We start from the raw sequence: 15,879 nt of genomic DNA on the forward strand, positions 1-15,879 counted from the left end.
TAAAAGCCTTACTTTCACAACAAATCCTGAAAAAAGCTTAATTTTGGAAAAGCTACAAAAATTGGAGGGCATAACAATGGTAGAAGCTGTGTATTAGAGATTAAAGGCATTGGCTAGAGGCAAGACTGATCAAGAAAAAAGTGTCTGATATGATGCTGTTTGCCGCATGTCACGGGGTGATGGGTACTTGGTCTTTTAAAGCAAGTTAGCACCAGTCTAGCTAGGTATAGCTAAAGGGTTGACAGATCATACGAATAGGAATGTGGCTGATAATAAGATAAAACTTGTTAGAATTAAACTGAGAAAGAATTGAAAACTTAATAAAACAAGTAAAATAGTAAAAAGTTTGAGGTGTGGCAACATTATATTTAAAGATAATTTTTGTCTTTTTAGAATACATGACTCAATGTAAAAAGATTATAACAATTATCCTTTAAGAATCAATAAACTCTTAATTTACACAAAATAGTAAGCGATAGCAAAAACAGTAAAAAAATTTTATAAAAAAAATAAAACATAACAAGAAAAGAAAAAAAAATAGAAAAAGAGTATGCAGAGAAGCATAAAAGGAATCTTTAGAGGAGATGAGAGGATTGGTGTGTTTGTGATTGAGGTAAGTAAGGCAAAGAGTTAACATCAGAGAGTTAACGTTACATAAAATTAGCATAAAATAAAAAAAATCAAATTGTTGATTCAAATAACTTTTAACAAATTTTTGAGACAGATATTAAAAATATTAGGCAACAAACTTAGTCAGCTAATGTTGAAGAAATATCTTAAGAATAAGACTAAGTCAAATAAGTTTAAATGTTTTAACGTTTAAGAATAAGATTAAATCAGATAAGCTAAAAGAGTTAACGTTACATAAAATTACCATAAAATCAGAGGAAATCAAGTTGCTAAGTCAAATAACGTTGCTAAGTCAAATAACGTTTAACAAATTTTTGAGTAAGATAACATTTAAAGTATCATTCAACAAATACTCAAACAATAGACTTAGTCTGACAAAGTTTATATTTGCGCATGAAGGTCGAAATTTGTATTTTCTCAAGATCTAGTCCAATCTCGTGTACGCACAAACTTACTCTTTTTTCTTTACTTGCAACAAGTTTATAATGGATTTTTATATATAAAGTACTCATTTTTTTTGTACCTGGTTATGTAAGATGTTAAAACTTATGAAATATATTATTTTTAAACAAAATTTACGTAAACTATGAGTTAAAGGATTAGTGAGGAGGTTGTATGCAGGGTTTGTGGGCCGTATAGCTTAACGTGAATTCCTACAAAAGTGCAGATATTGTTTTTTGTTGCTTCTGTGTATAGAAATCTTGTAGGATTTCTAGTTGTTATGGGATGATTCTATAGGGTTCTTTTGAGATTTCGGATTGTATGTTTGGGGTGGGTTGTAGTTTTTTCTTAAGTCTGATCCCAAGTGCAACCAGATTGAGCTTTTTCTGTTTCCTTTACGCAGTTCACGCCAAGGTGGTGGTCTTGGCCCTTTTTGATGTGTTGACTGCATCATTACCTCAAATGGCTAGTCTTTTGTAATGACCCTATTTAGTAATAAAAGCCTTCCAATAAAAAATTTAATGAAAGCAAATTTGCCTTAGATCATTACAATGCACTCTATCAACTAAAACACCAATTTACTTAGGAGGGATGGATAAAGTTCTCCAAGATAACTTCAAAAATATCAATAAATCAATCAAGAATTTAATTAATTATAAATAAGAAATATGAATATTCTAATCAAATTACCATTATTACAATAAGTGAAATAAAAAAAAAGGAAAATGGTGTACCAAAGTTAAGTTGTATTCTTGAGGCATCGGGTTCACTTTGTTTTGATAATTTTGAGTTAAAAAACCAACTCCCTTTACCCTTTGTCCTTTGTTTTGAACAGAAAAGAGCAAACATTATTTGCGTTTGAGGCACATGATATTAATGAAACGAACCAGGTTACAATCTTTGGTTGACAAAGAGCATTATAAGTTGTCAAGCAGAAAGGCATTGCATGCATTGGCAACCGCCAAGAAATGATATACAACTTATAACTTGTATCAAAATCAATGTATGGTAACAGACAAAAATGGACCAAAATGGAAATGTAGATAAAGAAATTAATGTCACAATCAACTTATCTAATCATACAGACTAAAATGAAGAAATTTTTCTTGCCTGAAGAGTGGATCAACGGAGGACTACTGGGTTCTGAAGGTCCAGATTTATGTACCAGGTCTTCACCCGCATTTGTTGCATTGAATTTCTGCAGGGCCAGAAGAGTACCCAAGGAAAAAGGACCTTTTAGGAACACAGGTTCTTTCCCTGGCACAATAGGTGAGAATCGTAAGTTGCAGCATATGAGCGCAAAGGAGAAATTATGAAAAGAAAAGGTACACGATACACAACTTAACATTGCAGTGATACACTCAAGGATGAGGTAATCGTACCTTTTGCTTGAGTGGATCCCGAATTCGCTTCCTGCTTAGACCAACCATCACTTGTATGCATTTGTTCTAAATCTTTTAGGGAAATGCCATAGTCAGGGTTACTGACTTTCTTTTTTTTTCGAGGCAAAACCAATTTCGAACGAGATGCAGCTTTCACAGCAAGAGCTGAATTATTTCCAGGGCAATCTCCTTTCTTAGTTGCTCTCCGGGTTTTTTTTAAAGACTGTAGTTTAGAAGTCAAATGGAACTTCTTACTACCTTTTACGTGAACTGCCTGTTTTGGTGGAGCAGGAGACGACGAATTTACATTTTCTGTTGGCTGGAGACACTTGGAACTAGCAGGCTTTGTTAGAGCTTGACTCCTCTTAGAACCCAGATTACCCCGTCTAATCTGTTTTGCTATTTGAGTGCCAGAGTTTAGTTTGTTGAGTAGAGTAGTGGAGGAAAAACGACCTTTCAGGCACACAGTTTCTTTACCTGGCACAATAGCTGAGATATATCGTAAGTTAACAGCGTGGGAGCAACAAAGGAGAATTTATAAAATCGAAAAAATACACAACACACAACATAACATTGCAATGATACTCTCAGAAATAAGGCATCCGTTACCTGCTTCTCCCTGAGTGGATCCCGAATTCACCTTCTGCTTAGACCTACTATCACTTGTATTCTTTTGTTTTATATCTTTTGAGGAAACCTCAAAGTCAGAGTTACAAACTCTAATCTTTTTTTGAGGCAAAACCAAGTTGGAACTTGATGAAGCATTGACAGCAAGAGCTAAATTACTTCCAAGGCCATCTCCTTCCTCAGTTGTACTTTGGGTGTCTTTAATTTTAGAAGTCAAAGGAAACTTCTCACTATCTGCTACATGAGCTGCCCGTTCAGGTGGAGCAGGAGAGGAAGAATTTGCATTTTCTGTTGTCTGGAGACACTTGGAACGGGCAGACTTTGTCAGAGCTCGACTCCTCTTAGAACCCAGATTACCCCATCCAATTTGTATCGCTGTTTGAATGCCGGAGTTTAGTTTGTTGAGTAGAGTACCAGAGGAAAAACTACCTTTTAGGCTCACAATTTTTTTCCCTCGCACAATAGCTCAGATATATCGTAAGTTAACAGCATAAGAGCAACAAAGGAGAAATTATAAAAAAGAGAAAAAAAATACACAACATAACACAACATAACATTGTAGCGATACTCTCAAAGATGAGGCATCCGTACCTGCTTCTCCCTGAGTGGATCCTGAATTCACCTTCTGCTTTGACCTACCATCACTTGTATGCTTTTGTTTTATATGTTTTGAGGAAACCCCAAAGTCCTTTTTGCGAGACAAAGCCAAGTTGGAACTTGATGCAGCATTGACAGCAAGAGCTAAATTACTTCCAGGGCCATCTCCTTTCTTAGTTGTACTCTGGGTTTTTTTAATTTTAGAAGTCAAATGCAACTCCTCACTATCTGCTACATGAACTGACTCTGTTGGTGGAGCAAGAGAGGAAGAATTTGCATTTTCTGTTGTGGGGAGACACTTGGAATTGGCAGGTTTAGTTAGAGCTTGACTCCTGTTACAACGCAGATTAATCCGTCCAATATATTTTGTTGTTGGAGTGCCAGAGGTTAGCGTCGCGACTTCTTCTGCGGCAAGAAACTTCACTTTGGACTGCCTTGAATTTTTTTTCACTTTTAAAGGATCTTGCGAGGCTCTATATTTACTGAATCTCATAGGTCCTGGAGACTGTACAGCACTAGAATCTATGCCTTCCTTATTTGTCATTGTAGGTAGATGATTAGGACAATATTGGAGTCTTAAAAAGTTTCGTCTTTGCACCAGGTCTTGGTGAAACTATTTTTTACTCATCTTACGTTTCTCTTGGGACCGCCATTGAACGAGCTTGCAAACAATATCTGATAACAAGAGGACCAACAAGTTGTAAGGAAACATGCATATGATATTTATTAAAATATATCTTCTTAAGATAGGAGAAAGAATTTTGATCTAACTCTTTAAAAACGAAATACATATCATTATTATTGAGTTAAAAGATCGAGTGTTACATACGATAATGATATTAAAATATCAATAATAAAAACAAATTCAACTGAAGGAATAATGGAATATGCAGACCTGATTACATGGTATAAACACCTAGCACACCAAGCATACGCACAAAACAAAGATGGCGACACAATTTCAAGGCTAAAAGAAGATAAATCTATGAAGGACCAAATTTGGTCCAACATCTTTATTTTATTTTATATTTTTTGAAAGGCTTGAATATATTTCTATTGATTCATTACAAAAACAGGCAAATGGTCCAACATCAGGTCTGCTACAAAACCAAAAATAAAGGAAAAACAAGTGGCAAAAGTAAAGGAAAACAACATAAAATGCCTGCTAAAAGGTAATTGCATACCAGAGAGGACCTATCCTTTTGAAAGAACTTGCTATAGAATTCTGAAGCAAAGGAACCTGCTGGGTTTGTGAAGATGGATAGGAAGTGATCTACCCTTTTGAAAGCAATTGATAAGAATTCAAAAAGCACAGGAACCTGCTGGAGTGTGATATGGAGCACTTATGGCAAGAATCTCGACCATATTCTGTCTAGATTCCTTGTTTGCTCATTTTCTATTCTTCATCTTTCCTTTTTTACTTAAAAATTTGAGCGCACACACCAGGAGAACAATTTAGGAAAGACCTATTTATGGAAATCAACGATGCTGTTACCATCAAGGGGAAGAATTCTATATCTACATTAGATATATATGCAGGTATACCTCATGCATGCATGTATTCGTTCAGACCAAATGCAAAACACAGATGATCCGATTAAGACAAGACACCAGAATGTTCCAGAAAAGTCTGGGGATAGGCCCTAAGATAGATCGTCCAAGAACAAAGGAAAGAGTTAAGGCAGTTCTTGATTTGTTAAGAGAGACCCCATATATATATATATATATATATATATTGATGTGTTAAGAAATAATGTATTGATATAATTATTGTTCACAAAATGTTCAAAAGCCACCTTAGACCTGCAACTTATGTACTATTTTAAAATGAACATCACAAGCAAAACCAAGAAAGACCCATCACTGATCAACAAATGAAGTGGACTGAAGATAGAACCCTTTCGAATAGCAAATTCTGCATGTGAAATTTCCATATCATTTTATGCTATCCAAGCTTCGATTAATACTAGAGGTGAGCATTAATTGACGTAAACTGAAATAACCGTTCAGAATTTATTAAATTCAATTAATTCTGTATGATTTTTTTCATTTTAATAAGAGATATGGTTTATTCCGTTATTTCAGTTGATTTTATCTATTCAAAATTTATAGTCGAATTTATCATTAATAATATAAAAATTTTCAACATTCTTGACTTTGAGCCTCTCATTTCTCTCACTCAATCTACCTCTCAGAGTTTTATTATTACCCAAGCCTTTACATAAGATCATAGTATACTAAACTCTAATTTCATTTTGATTTAGCATAGATATAGATTCAAAAAAGTGTATACGAATAATATTTTGAGGAAATTGTTATGAATTTGAAAATGATTTGAAACTTACGAGCATAAATATAATATAAGATACAATAATTTGATAAGAGGATTTGAATTTAATTTTTTTAATCAGAAATACATACACATTTCTGATTGAGTTGAATACTCAATTAGTGCAAGTATATTATTAGATTTAATATGTTAATTAGTAAAAACTAAAATTGAGTTAATACTACTTAAGATGTTTATAAATATTTATTACTATTTCTATGTCAATGTAATTTTGACCTTAGCTATTTAACATAGGTACATGCACTCGTTTAGTTCTATTATTTGAGTGAACTCTTCTTTTAACTCAAACTCGACTTTTAAAAACTGGTCAATAAATGAAGTGGTTTAAAGATAAAACCCTTTTGAAAAATAAATTCTACATGTGAATATCATTTTAGGTTACTCAAGCTTCAATTAATATTAGAGGCGAGCATTAATTAATGTAAATTGAAATAATGGACTAAAACTTAGGGAATTCAGTTAATCTGGTTTGCTCTTTTTATTTCGGTAAGAAAAATAGTTTCTTCCGTTATTTCGGTTGGCTTTTTATATCTACAATTTATAACCAAATAAACCATTAATAATATATTTTTTAAATATATTTTATATAGAAAATATTATTAATATTTTGAATACATATATATACACAAGGTTAAGCTAAAGGCATTTTAGACTTAATTAATGATATATTATTGAAATATTAAGTAAATATTTTTAAATCCATTTTATATATAAAAATACTATTAACATGTATGATCATTTTTATCAATTAAAAATTTTTCGGTATTGGTACTTTTATATATATTATACATATATACAAATTACATACACACGACTCTCGGTATTTTATTTGTCTCACTCGATCTATCTCTAAGAGTTATACTGTTACTAAGACCTTTTATGTATACTAGACTCGGATTTGTATTGATTTAGCATAGATATCAATAAAAAAAAAGTGTATACAAAGTACTATTTTGAAGAAATTGTTATAAATTTGAAAATGATTTTGAAACTCATGAGCGTAAGCATAATATAAGATACAATTTTTTGACAAGAGGATTCAAGTTTAACTTTTTGAATAAAAAATACATGCACTTATATCATTGAGTTAAATACTCAATTAGTATGAGTATATTATTGGATTTAATACGTTAGTTAGCAAAAAGTAAAACCGAATTAGTACTACTTAAAATGTTATAAATATTAGTACTATTTCTATATCAATGTAATTTTGACTTTAGTTATTTTAAAATAAATACATATACTCGTCTAGTTCTGTAATTAAATGAACTTTTCTTATAACTTAAACTCGACTTTTTTAATAAAAAAAGCTTTCGACTGACCAATGAATATCTCTAATTTTCATATATTTGATTATATATTGATCATTGGATAATTTAATAGGTTTCTATCTTTGACATTCAAATCGCAACCATATAAAATACATGCAAAAGTATATCATAGTCATCTTCCTGCAGGTATGTACTCCAATCCTTGGAAAGCTGCATCTTCATTTCCTATGCCCGGCTGATGCCATGAGTATTCCGACAGCCGCAATGAACATGAACAACATGGTGAATAGTAACACATATGTTCTTCGGGATGATCTTCGGTACTCTCCAAACAGAATTACTCCCCAGAATGTGCTCACCAGGGGAAGTGCCTGATCCCATCACAGCAAACATATGGAATGTGTTTGATGTTAAGGAATTTAGATATGATGGGGAATTGAAAATTTAAGCTTTTGAATTCAAATGTGATGGTAAACCAATGTGCTTTTTGTGGATGAAATCAAACCTGAACAGCGTCTGCTGCAGCATAGCCTGCAGCTTGACCTCCCATGAACTGGAGACCATTCCCAAAGCCACAGAGAAGGCCAGCCAGGAAGGCCCAGCCTCGGCCATTCCAGTCTTTTAGATAGGCCTTAAAGGTTGATCTGGGTACTCCCAGAGCTGGATGGTAAAGGAAGCTGATGTTTAGGATGAGAGCAATCACAAAGCAAGAGAGCGAGAAGTAGAAAAATGCTGTGTAGACAACCAACTTAGGAACCCCTTCCTTCAGAGTGTGCCACTGATCGTTTGTTGCCAAGTTGAATGCTGGGGAGAAGAGGGAGAAGCAAACGCCGGCGAAGAAAGTTAAGGTCAGTCCAATGAAAGTGCTCCTTCCAAACACCTGCAAAGAAGAGTCAATCAAGCCAAAGACCAGTTGCGCAGAGAACAAAAACCATTTGCTTCTGGGGTTGTTAAGACCAAGTAAATTGGTGAAGTGAAACTTCCTAACCTTGATTGACCTTCTTTTCTCAAGCTCTATCAGGAAAGTTGCTGTTCCTGCTTTTGCCTTGTGTACAGGACCGTTCCCAGTCTCTAGATCCTTTGTTACTGTTATATAAGGAGGCTTCGAAAATCAAAAAAGACAGACAAATATGAGGTGGTCTGCAAGAGATCCGGATGTTTCTTACCCTTGTTTGGAAATGTTTCTTCGGGCACAGAGGAAAGCACAGCCCTGGCAAAATGGTTGATTTTGTGAAGCAGGTAAAGTTGTTCGATAAACAATAAATAGGAAGGCGGCATTTGGAAGGCATCAACGCAGTTGAACAGTTTTCCAGCAATCATATACAGAAACCAACCAATGAAACAGTAACATGAAACTTAATCAAATCAATACGACAAGATCAGATGATTTGTTTAGCCATGTATGTGAAGGACAGAAGCATTACTCGGTCCCGGTTTTGTTCTCATTTGACAAACAGCTAAGCTTTGCTTTATCATCAGCTGCATTGGATGAGTGAACAGCTGATGCGAGACAAACAGCTATCAGGAAGCAACCAACACCTGGGAAAAGGATCTCAGCTCTATTGATTTTGTCATCTAAGAAGTAATTCAAGGTTGTGCCTGTTACAATCAAAAAAGGTAACCAAAAGTCAGAAATGTTGCAGTCTACAAAGAGATCCAAAAACTCAAGTTCTTTAGAGCGTTCTGGGTAACCTATGACAACAGTCATGCTTGATGAAATCACTTGTACAACTGATAAACCAACAAAAGCCCAAGCATACTGTGTGGAAAGATTTCCCAGGCTGAGAACCACCCCACCAGCCATTGCAAACAGAACAGAGGACCAATTGTCCTGCATCAATTCCCATGGAAAATATAAAACCAGTTCTAAGTGTTAATATTATGCCATTTTAAACAAAAATATGTATAGAGACAAGAATGCTACATCAATCACTTTCAAAAAGCATATCCAATTTAGTTCATTACATAAACTCAGATATGTGGAATGATTAAAGGTTCCTGCAAAGCTTAGTTGTAAGAACTTTTCCTGCAAGCTAAGACTCACCCACCAGAATTCAGAATATAGTTTGACAGTCAACTTGGAGCAGGTAAGAAACTTTATATGTTCATAAAAGAGAAAACTAAATTAGATGACCTCCAAGTGAGAGGAAGATAGCATAACAAAATGCTCCATGACATCCAAGTTCAATCTCAGGATTTCTGCTCTCTGACAAATCCCATTTCATTCTAGTACTGAATCGATACTTGATGCTGTAAATTCTAAAAACTAGAAGTTTTTCTGCACTGCTATAACTATGAGAATAGTATGATGAAATTTAAAAATAAAAGTCCAAGGCTTAACTCAAAACCCAAAGCCAAAGGAGAAACTCACCTGAGAAAGTTGAGTCAAAAAATTGGGTCGTTCGACCGTGCTCTCCCCTATCTGACCAAACGTTAAAGCTATAATGACTGCAGCCAAGAGATTTGTCATTGTATAATCAAGGTAAGTGTGCTGAGGAAGGCGTCCTCGTCTTTCTAGCAGAGTGATAATAGCAGGCCAGGTGCCCAAGAAGAAAAGAGCAAGCAGCATGCAAGCTATGGCACCTCCTTTGCTCTCCACAAGATACATCTTCAATTTATTAAAAACTACAATCCTCTAAGTTGGAAGAGTAATTGGAGAAGAAATGTCTGAAAGTCCTACAACCATGAGAACATGTTAATCTAAAATCTAGTATTGTCCTCCACCAAGTTTACCAAATCCCACTAGCTTACTGACCTCAAAGAAATGATGAAGTCTTCAATGATCTGAGATGGCTAGTGCTGAAAAAAGAGAACAGAGAGTCCTTTAAGAGACCCCACTACTACTTCAATTTCAAAGCAAGACGTTTGGGATCTTTGAAAGAACACCTTTAAAAAGTCCAAAAACTGTATATCCTATGGTATCTTTCAAGGTTCACTGCAAAAGAATTTACGGAGTATTTCAGGCGGCTGCTCCAAAATATGTGTTGAACGGCTTCTGCAAAACAATGAATGATGGTTCCAACCTCCCAATGATCAGGTTTATAGCCTACTTGGTGAAAGTAGATTCATTTGAGTGCAACTTGGTTCTAAATATTTGCACGTTTCTTCTTTCTTGTCACCATCCATGGTGCTGAAAAGTCAACAAATTCAATGCATTGCAAGTCTATGTACACGTGCTTGTACGTGTACGTTTGTCCATACATTGATCAATCCAAACTTATTGGCCTATGGCAATCCAAGTCCAAACAAACAACAAAATTACCTGGATAGCTACATCATGTTTCATAATTGGAGGAACAGGTCATGATTGAGATGGGAAATTTTTCTTTTGCAGTCGGGTTCAGCTGGGAACCTTATATTAGTCATGATAGCTTCCATAGTCACATTTGACTGATGAAAAAGTTCCCAATACAGTCTGGAAACCAACCAAAAAGTTTATGAAACAGTAATTTGCGATTTGCCTTTGCATTAATTACTGCATTTCAACTTCTTACGCTGCTGACTATAATCTAAAAATAGGACCAAAGTGGGAAAGAAAGAGACAAGACAGTTCAAAGTTTATCTGATTACGCCCATATATAGTGGAATATTAAAAAGAGCCAAAGAGAAATGGACTTTTCTGCCCTGGCACCTTGATGTACATTGAACCTACTCAAAACCAAGTTTGGGAAGAAATTGAGAGACTTTACCGAGTAAGATTCTTCGATTCCAGCAAGAAAACGCTCACAGAGAGACTAATAACTAACACTCCATTGAATTTTTTAGATACACATTCAACTTTAAATTAATTGACAATAAATGAAAATTTTTATTATTTTTTAATTCTTAAAGCACCCTTAATTTAAAAGAAACTAAACTTTTTTTATCACCCTTTGATGCTGATAAACACTAAATCAATTATTAAATAAAATAAACAAAAAAAATAAAATATTTTTATTTTGTAAATTTTGATCAAAATTACAAGAAAATATATTAATTTTTAAAATGAACTCTCTATTATAAACATTATTAATAATAATTGTGAAAACATTAAATATTTTTTTATTAATTTAAAAAAATTATTTTTAAAAAACATTAAAAAAAAAATGAAGGGAGCACCTAGTTCCCCAAGAAAGGGGAGCACCTGCCAGTGCACCCAAGGGAGGGGAGCTTCGATGCTCTCCATTTGGAGTTTTTTTTTTTTAATTAATAAAAAATAATAAAATTATATAATAATAATTATTAATTAATAAAATTATTTTTTTATTTTTATTACGTTAATAAGTTGATAAAAATATTAACCGTTGATTAATAGTTGAACTTACATGTCTAACAAAAAAAAATTTAAAATGAAATGTTTATTTTGAAAATTAATAGTTTTTTGTATAATTTTTTATTCAATTTTTCAAAAAAAAAAGAGGATTTTAAAAAAAAAAAAGTGCTCTAGCGGTAAACTTGAAAGCTCAGCAGTAATTTTATAAGCAAAGGCAGAGAAGGTGGCGGTCCATATAGTTCATAACCGCCTAAGTCAAACATGACATAGCAGAGACGGCAAGTTGTTTATTCAGAAAGTGCTGCAAGAAGAGGACAGTCCGCCATTCTCAAATGTTGGGGCTTGCAAGTAAGACTGCAGAGGTCGAAAAACCAGATTCACGAATGCAGCATTCCAAGTTCACCAGACAGGATTGGTTGTCATGATCTTAAAGGAAAGTCGTGGATATGTGTATCAGGGCACTCGGTATTAAAGTGCTTATATTTTAATCTGTGAAATAATCAAGACATATTAATATGGACTGTGACACTAAATTAATGAATTTGCACCGATATTGGGCTGAGCTTGAGACCGAAGAGTCAGTCAGAAGATGTCATCTTGGATGTGTATTGCTCTTTGCATTTGCAATGACAAATTAACACCACCTTCACATGCTATAAATTATGGCCAAGTCAAAAGAATCAGCATGGAAGATTCTAACGTTGCAGAGCTGTACAAGGAAGTCAGCAATTCCTGCATTTGCCTTGTCTCAATGCCATTCCCATTTACCAGATCCTACAATCCTGTTCGGTAACAAAAGGGGTCTTAAAAATGAAGTGAGCAGTAACTAACAAGGTAAGATACTTCATACCTTGATTTCAAAGTGTTTCTTTGGATGTGGAGGAATATCCAGCCCTGGAGAAACACAGAAATTTTGTGGAAGCAAAAAGAATCAAATGAATAATGTATACATAGGCAATATTCTCTGAGGAAGCAAAAAGAATCTAATGAATAATGTATACATAAGCAATAAAGGTGTTAAACATGATAACATATTTCTTTGTCGTTCTTTGGTGTTATAACTTGGAAAGAAGTACAAGAGTAAAGTCCTCTTGGAGTGAAGCTGAAGTAATTTAGGAAGGTACAAAGTGGTGACAGGAGGGTTAAGGAAGTATCTCTTGTTTGCGCATCACAGAGTATTTACGGGCATCTGGACATGGACTTGACCAGCAGAAGGCTAGCATTTGCAAGACACAAGCTATAGAACTAGTTTATATACATCTGCTAGAACACCAAACCTCTATAGAAAGCGCTAACAAAGTGCACCTATGGTTTATATCATGAATGCCAATCCTTCATTCTAGCAGCCAAGACAGAGAACCTCAGCTTGATCTCGATCTTTCAAAATGGCATTTGGGATCCTGCTCCAACCATTGTCTGCCAGGGTGTACTTTTCTGACCCTGGCATTACGTGAATTCAATGTAATAGTAACATAAGTGCAACTTACTCTCTACATAAAATTTATGCTGTCTTTCATCTTATTCCACTCCACCTCTCTGCTTCTTTGCATAAACTTTATGATACCTTTCCAAGTGCCTGCTAAGTATTCAACTAAGGGCCATCTACCACCTTAACTATGCTACTGAATTTGCAAGTGACATCATTATTGGATTACAAGAAGCATTTATAGATTGGCCACATAAGAAATCACTGGTTGATAGCTCACATTTCAAAAAGATTAGGCAACAAAATTCTCAGAAAAGAAACGCCAATATAGATAAGGAGACTGTATAGAGTATGCAAGCCAAAAGGACAGTAAAGAAAGCATGGCCAGAGTCAACACATATCCAGAGCAAAGTTAAAAAGTCAACTGGACAAAAAAATTCACAGCATACATGAATTTTTTTTTAAGTATAAACAGTTTAATGTTTGAATTTCAGATTGCCGTAAAAAATACAGGTGCATCATTTGCAGATTGAGGGAGGCCTTGAAAAAGTGTAAACAATACATAACAATGTAAAGGGAAGGCCTCCGGTAATCCACTGTATCAATTTTCACAGCAATGGAAATGATAGTTGTCAATGATGTCCTTATCGGATATCGTGGAAAAGGAAAAAGAGATTCTTTTTCAATAAAACTTTGTTCCAGAACTTTACACCTATATTTTTTGATTGATTGGTTGGTTTGACTTTACAAGTCAACATCATGGAACAAATTGATGTTATTGTTTAAAAAGTTGCACATAAAGAGGACCAGCCTACTGTCCTGCATCATTTACCATGAAAATGTGAAACAAGTTGAAAGTACTGACACTATGCCTTTAACAGAATGCTACATCCATCACTATAAAGCTGATAACCGTGTAGTGCATAAAATCAGTATGTGCAATAATAAATGTACGATAATTGGTCCTACAGGCTTGACTTGAAAGAATCTTTCCTACAAGCCAAGAATCACCATCAAATTGGAACCATGGTTTGACAGCTCTTGGGAGCAAGTAAGCAACTTTCTGTAAAAGGCCAAATGTGATTAGAAGGTCTGCAATTTAGACCGGGGAAGATATCTACAATTCCAACGGTTAAGTTTACCATAACAAAGCATTACATGATAGCTAAGTTCAATCTCCAGATTTCTGCTCTCTGCCCCACTTTATTCTATTACTCATGCTGATCTACTAGGCACTGATTCATAGCCATCCATCACCTAAGCATGGCTACTGCATTGTAAATTCATGATTATTTATAAGAGAATATATGAAGTCATTTTAACTGAAGAACTAGGAGGAGAGATCGGGGGATGCAGCACCTCGATTTTGTTTCGCAGAACCTATAAAGGGGAAAAAATTATATTCCTCTACTCACACTTTCAGCTGAAAGAAATTTGCTTTCTTTAAGAAATATCACACCCAAGGGTACAAACAACTTTTCTGAAATGCTATAAGACTATTATGATGAATTCATTGATTCACTGACATGAGGAGTACAAGGCTATAGCAAGTAGGCCCAAGATGTAATTCAAAAGCCAAACTGAAACTAACCTGAGAAAGTTGAGCAAAATTTGGGTCTCTCAGGCGTGTTCTCCCCTATCTGGTGTAATGCAGCCAAGCGAATTGTCATTATACAATCAAAGAAATAATGTCGAGGAAGGCCATGTGCCCAAGAAGAAATGCGCAAGCATCATGCAAGCTATGCCACCTCCTTTGCTGTCTACCAGATACATCTTCAATAAACTAGAGACATAAGCCTCTAAGTTGGAAGTATAATGAAAGAAGGAATGCATGAACATCCCGCAATCATAAAAGAGGTTTAGACTTTTAGTTTAAACTCTTGCATCTGGTATTGTCCATCACCAATGTTACTAAATCCCACCATTTGCTAGCGAAGAGTACGAAATCTATAGTAGCAGAGAGAGAATGCTTATGGCAGAGAAAATTATTTAATCTTCACAGTTGTGATCAGCAGTCTTGTTGGAGGCCTTGTAAGAAAAATGAACCACAGAGATACCAACTCAGAAAGAGAGAGAGAGAGAGAGAGAAACTGACAAGCCAGACATGAGAAACCATTTGAGACCCCACAAGTTCATAATTCAGAACAAGATGTCTGGAATCTTTGAAAGATTAGCTTAAAAGCCTAAACACTGTACTCTTTGGTATTTTACTGTTACACACTGAAAAGGCAAACACACAAGAATTTAGAGAAATACTTAAGGTAGATGCTTTAAACAATGTATAGAACAGTTTCATTATAACTCTATACGCTGGTTCCAACTTCCAGCAATCACTTCTACAATAAAGAATATATGCACATACCTGGTGAAAGCAGATTCATCTTAATGCAATCTGTTTCCAAATTTTTCACACATTTTCTTTACCTTGTCCCCATCTAAAAAAATGGTTTACAGTTTGCCAGTCAGTATGTCCCCAGAAACTAATGTCATTGATTTGAAAACCGGTCAGTTGTCAAATATCTGTTCTTATATCTCATCAACAAAGGCTTAAATGGTTTGTGGAAACCGTAAATAATAAGGTACTTGGCCAACTGTATCAGGTCATCATAATGTGGCATAATTGAAAGAACAGATCAAGTTTATAACGGCAAACCTAATCATGGAATTCAATTCAGCTAGGCACATTGGATTAATGACAACCCAGAACGACCAATGAACCCGAAAACCAGCCTGTCTGGTTCCTTGACTCCTTCATGTTACATCATATTCTCAGACAACTATGGCTTTCCTTCATGCAGACAGAAAAGTCAACAGAGCAAAATTTCATTGTCAAATTGTTCAACAGCCAAGAGAGTCTCCTCTTAGTAACCGCCACCATTGACATTTACATCCCAAATAAAATA

The 15,879-nt window shown here is 34.8% G+C and overlaps 1 protein-coding gene across 3 annotated transcripts; it reads right to left on the minus strand.

Moving 5' to 3' along the window:
• Window positions 1-7,337: 7,337 nt before the first annotated feature.
• LOC110428243 (ureide permease 1-like) lies at window positions 7,338-10,454 on the minus strand. Of its 3 annotated transcripts, XM_089785612.1 has the most exons (9): window positions 10,185-10,453; window positions 10,054-10,097; window positions 9,670-9,974; window positions 8,991-9,129; window positions 8,723-8,897; window positions 8,465-8,508; window positions 8,287-8,384; window positions 7,804-8,178; window positions 7,338-7,669 (listed from the first exon to the last, which is right to left on the minus strand). In XM_089785612.1, the coding sequence occupies exons 3-9, from the start codon at window positions 9,904-9,906 to the stop codon at window positions 7,517-7,519; spliced, it is 1,221 nt and encodes a 406-aa protein (XP_089641738.1). In that variant the 5' UTR covers window positions 9,907-9,974; window positions 10,054-10,097; window positions 10,185-10,453; the 3' UTR covers window positions 7,338-7,516. The 3 variants fall into 3 exon arrangements, with proteins under 3 accessions (XP_089641738.1, XP_021299692.1, XP_021299691.1); XM_021444017.1 differs by having other exon boundaries at window positions 9,670-9,965; window positions 10,054-10,454; XM_021444016.1 differs by having other exon boundaries at window positions 10,054-10,453.
• Between the last annotated feature and the right edge of the window lie 5,425 nt (window positions 10,455-15,879).

This window comes from Theobroma umbraticum, unplaced genomic scaffold, assembly GCF_002168275.2.
Source record: "Theobroma umbraticum cultivar Fairchild unplaced genomic scaffold, ASM216827v3 scaffold_31.0, whole genome shotgun sequence".
Lineage (NCBI taxonomy): Eukaryota > Viridiplantae > Streptophyta > Magnoliopsida > Malvales > Malvaceae > Theobroma > Theobroma umbraticum.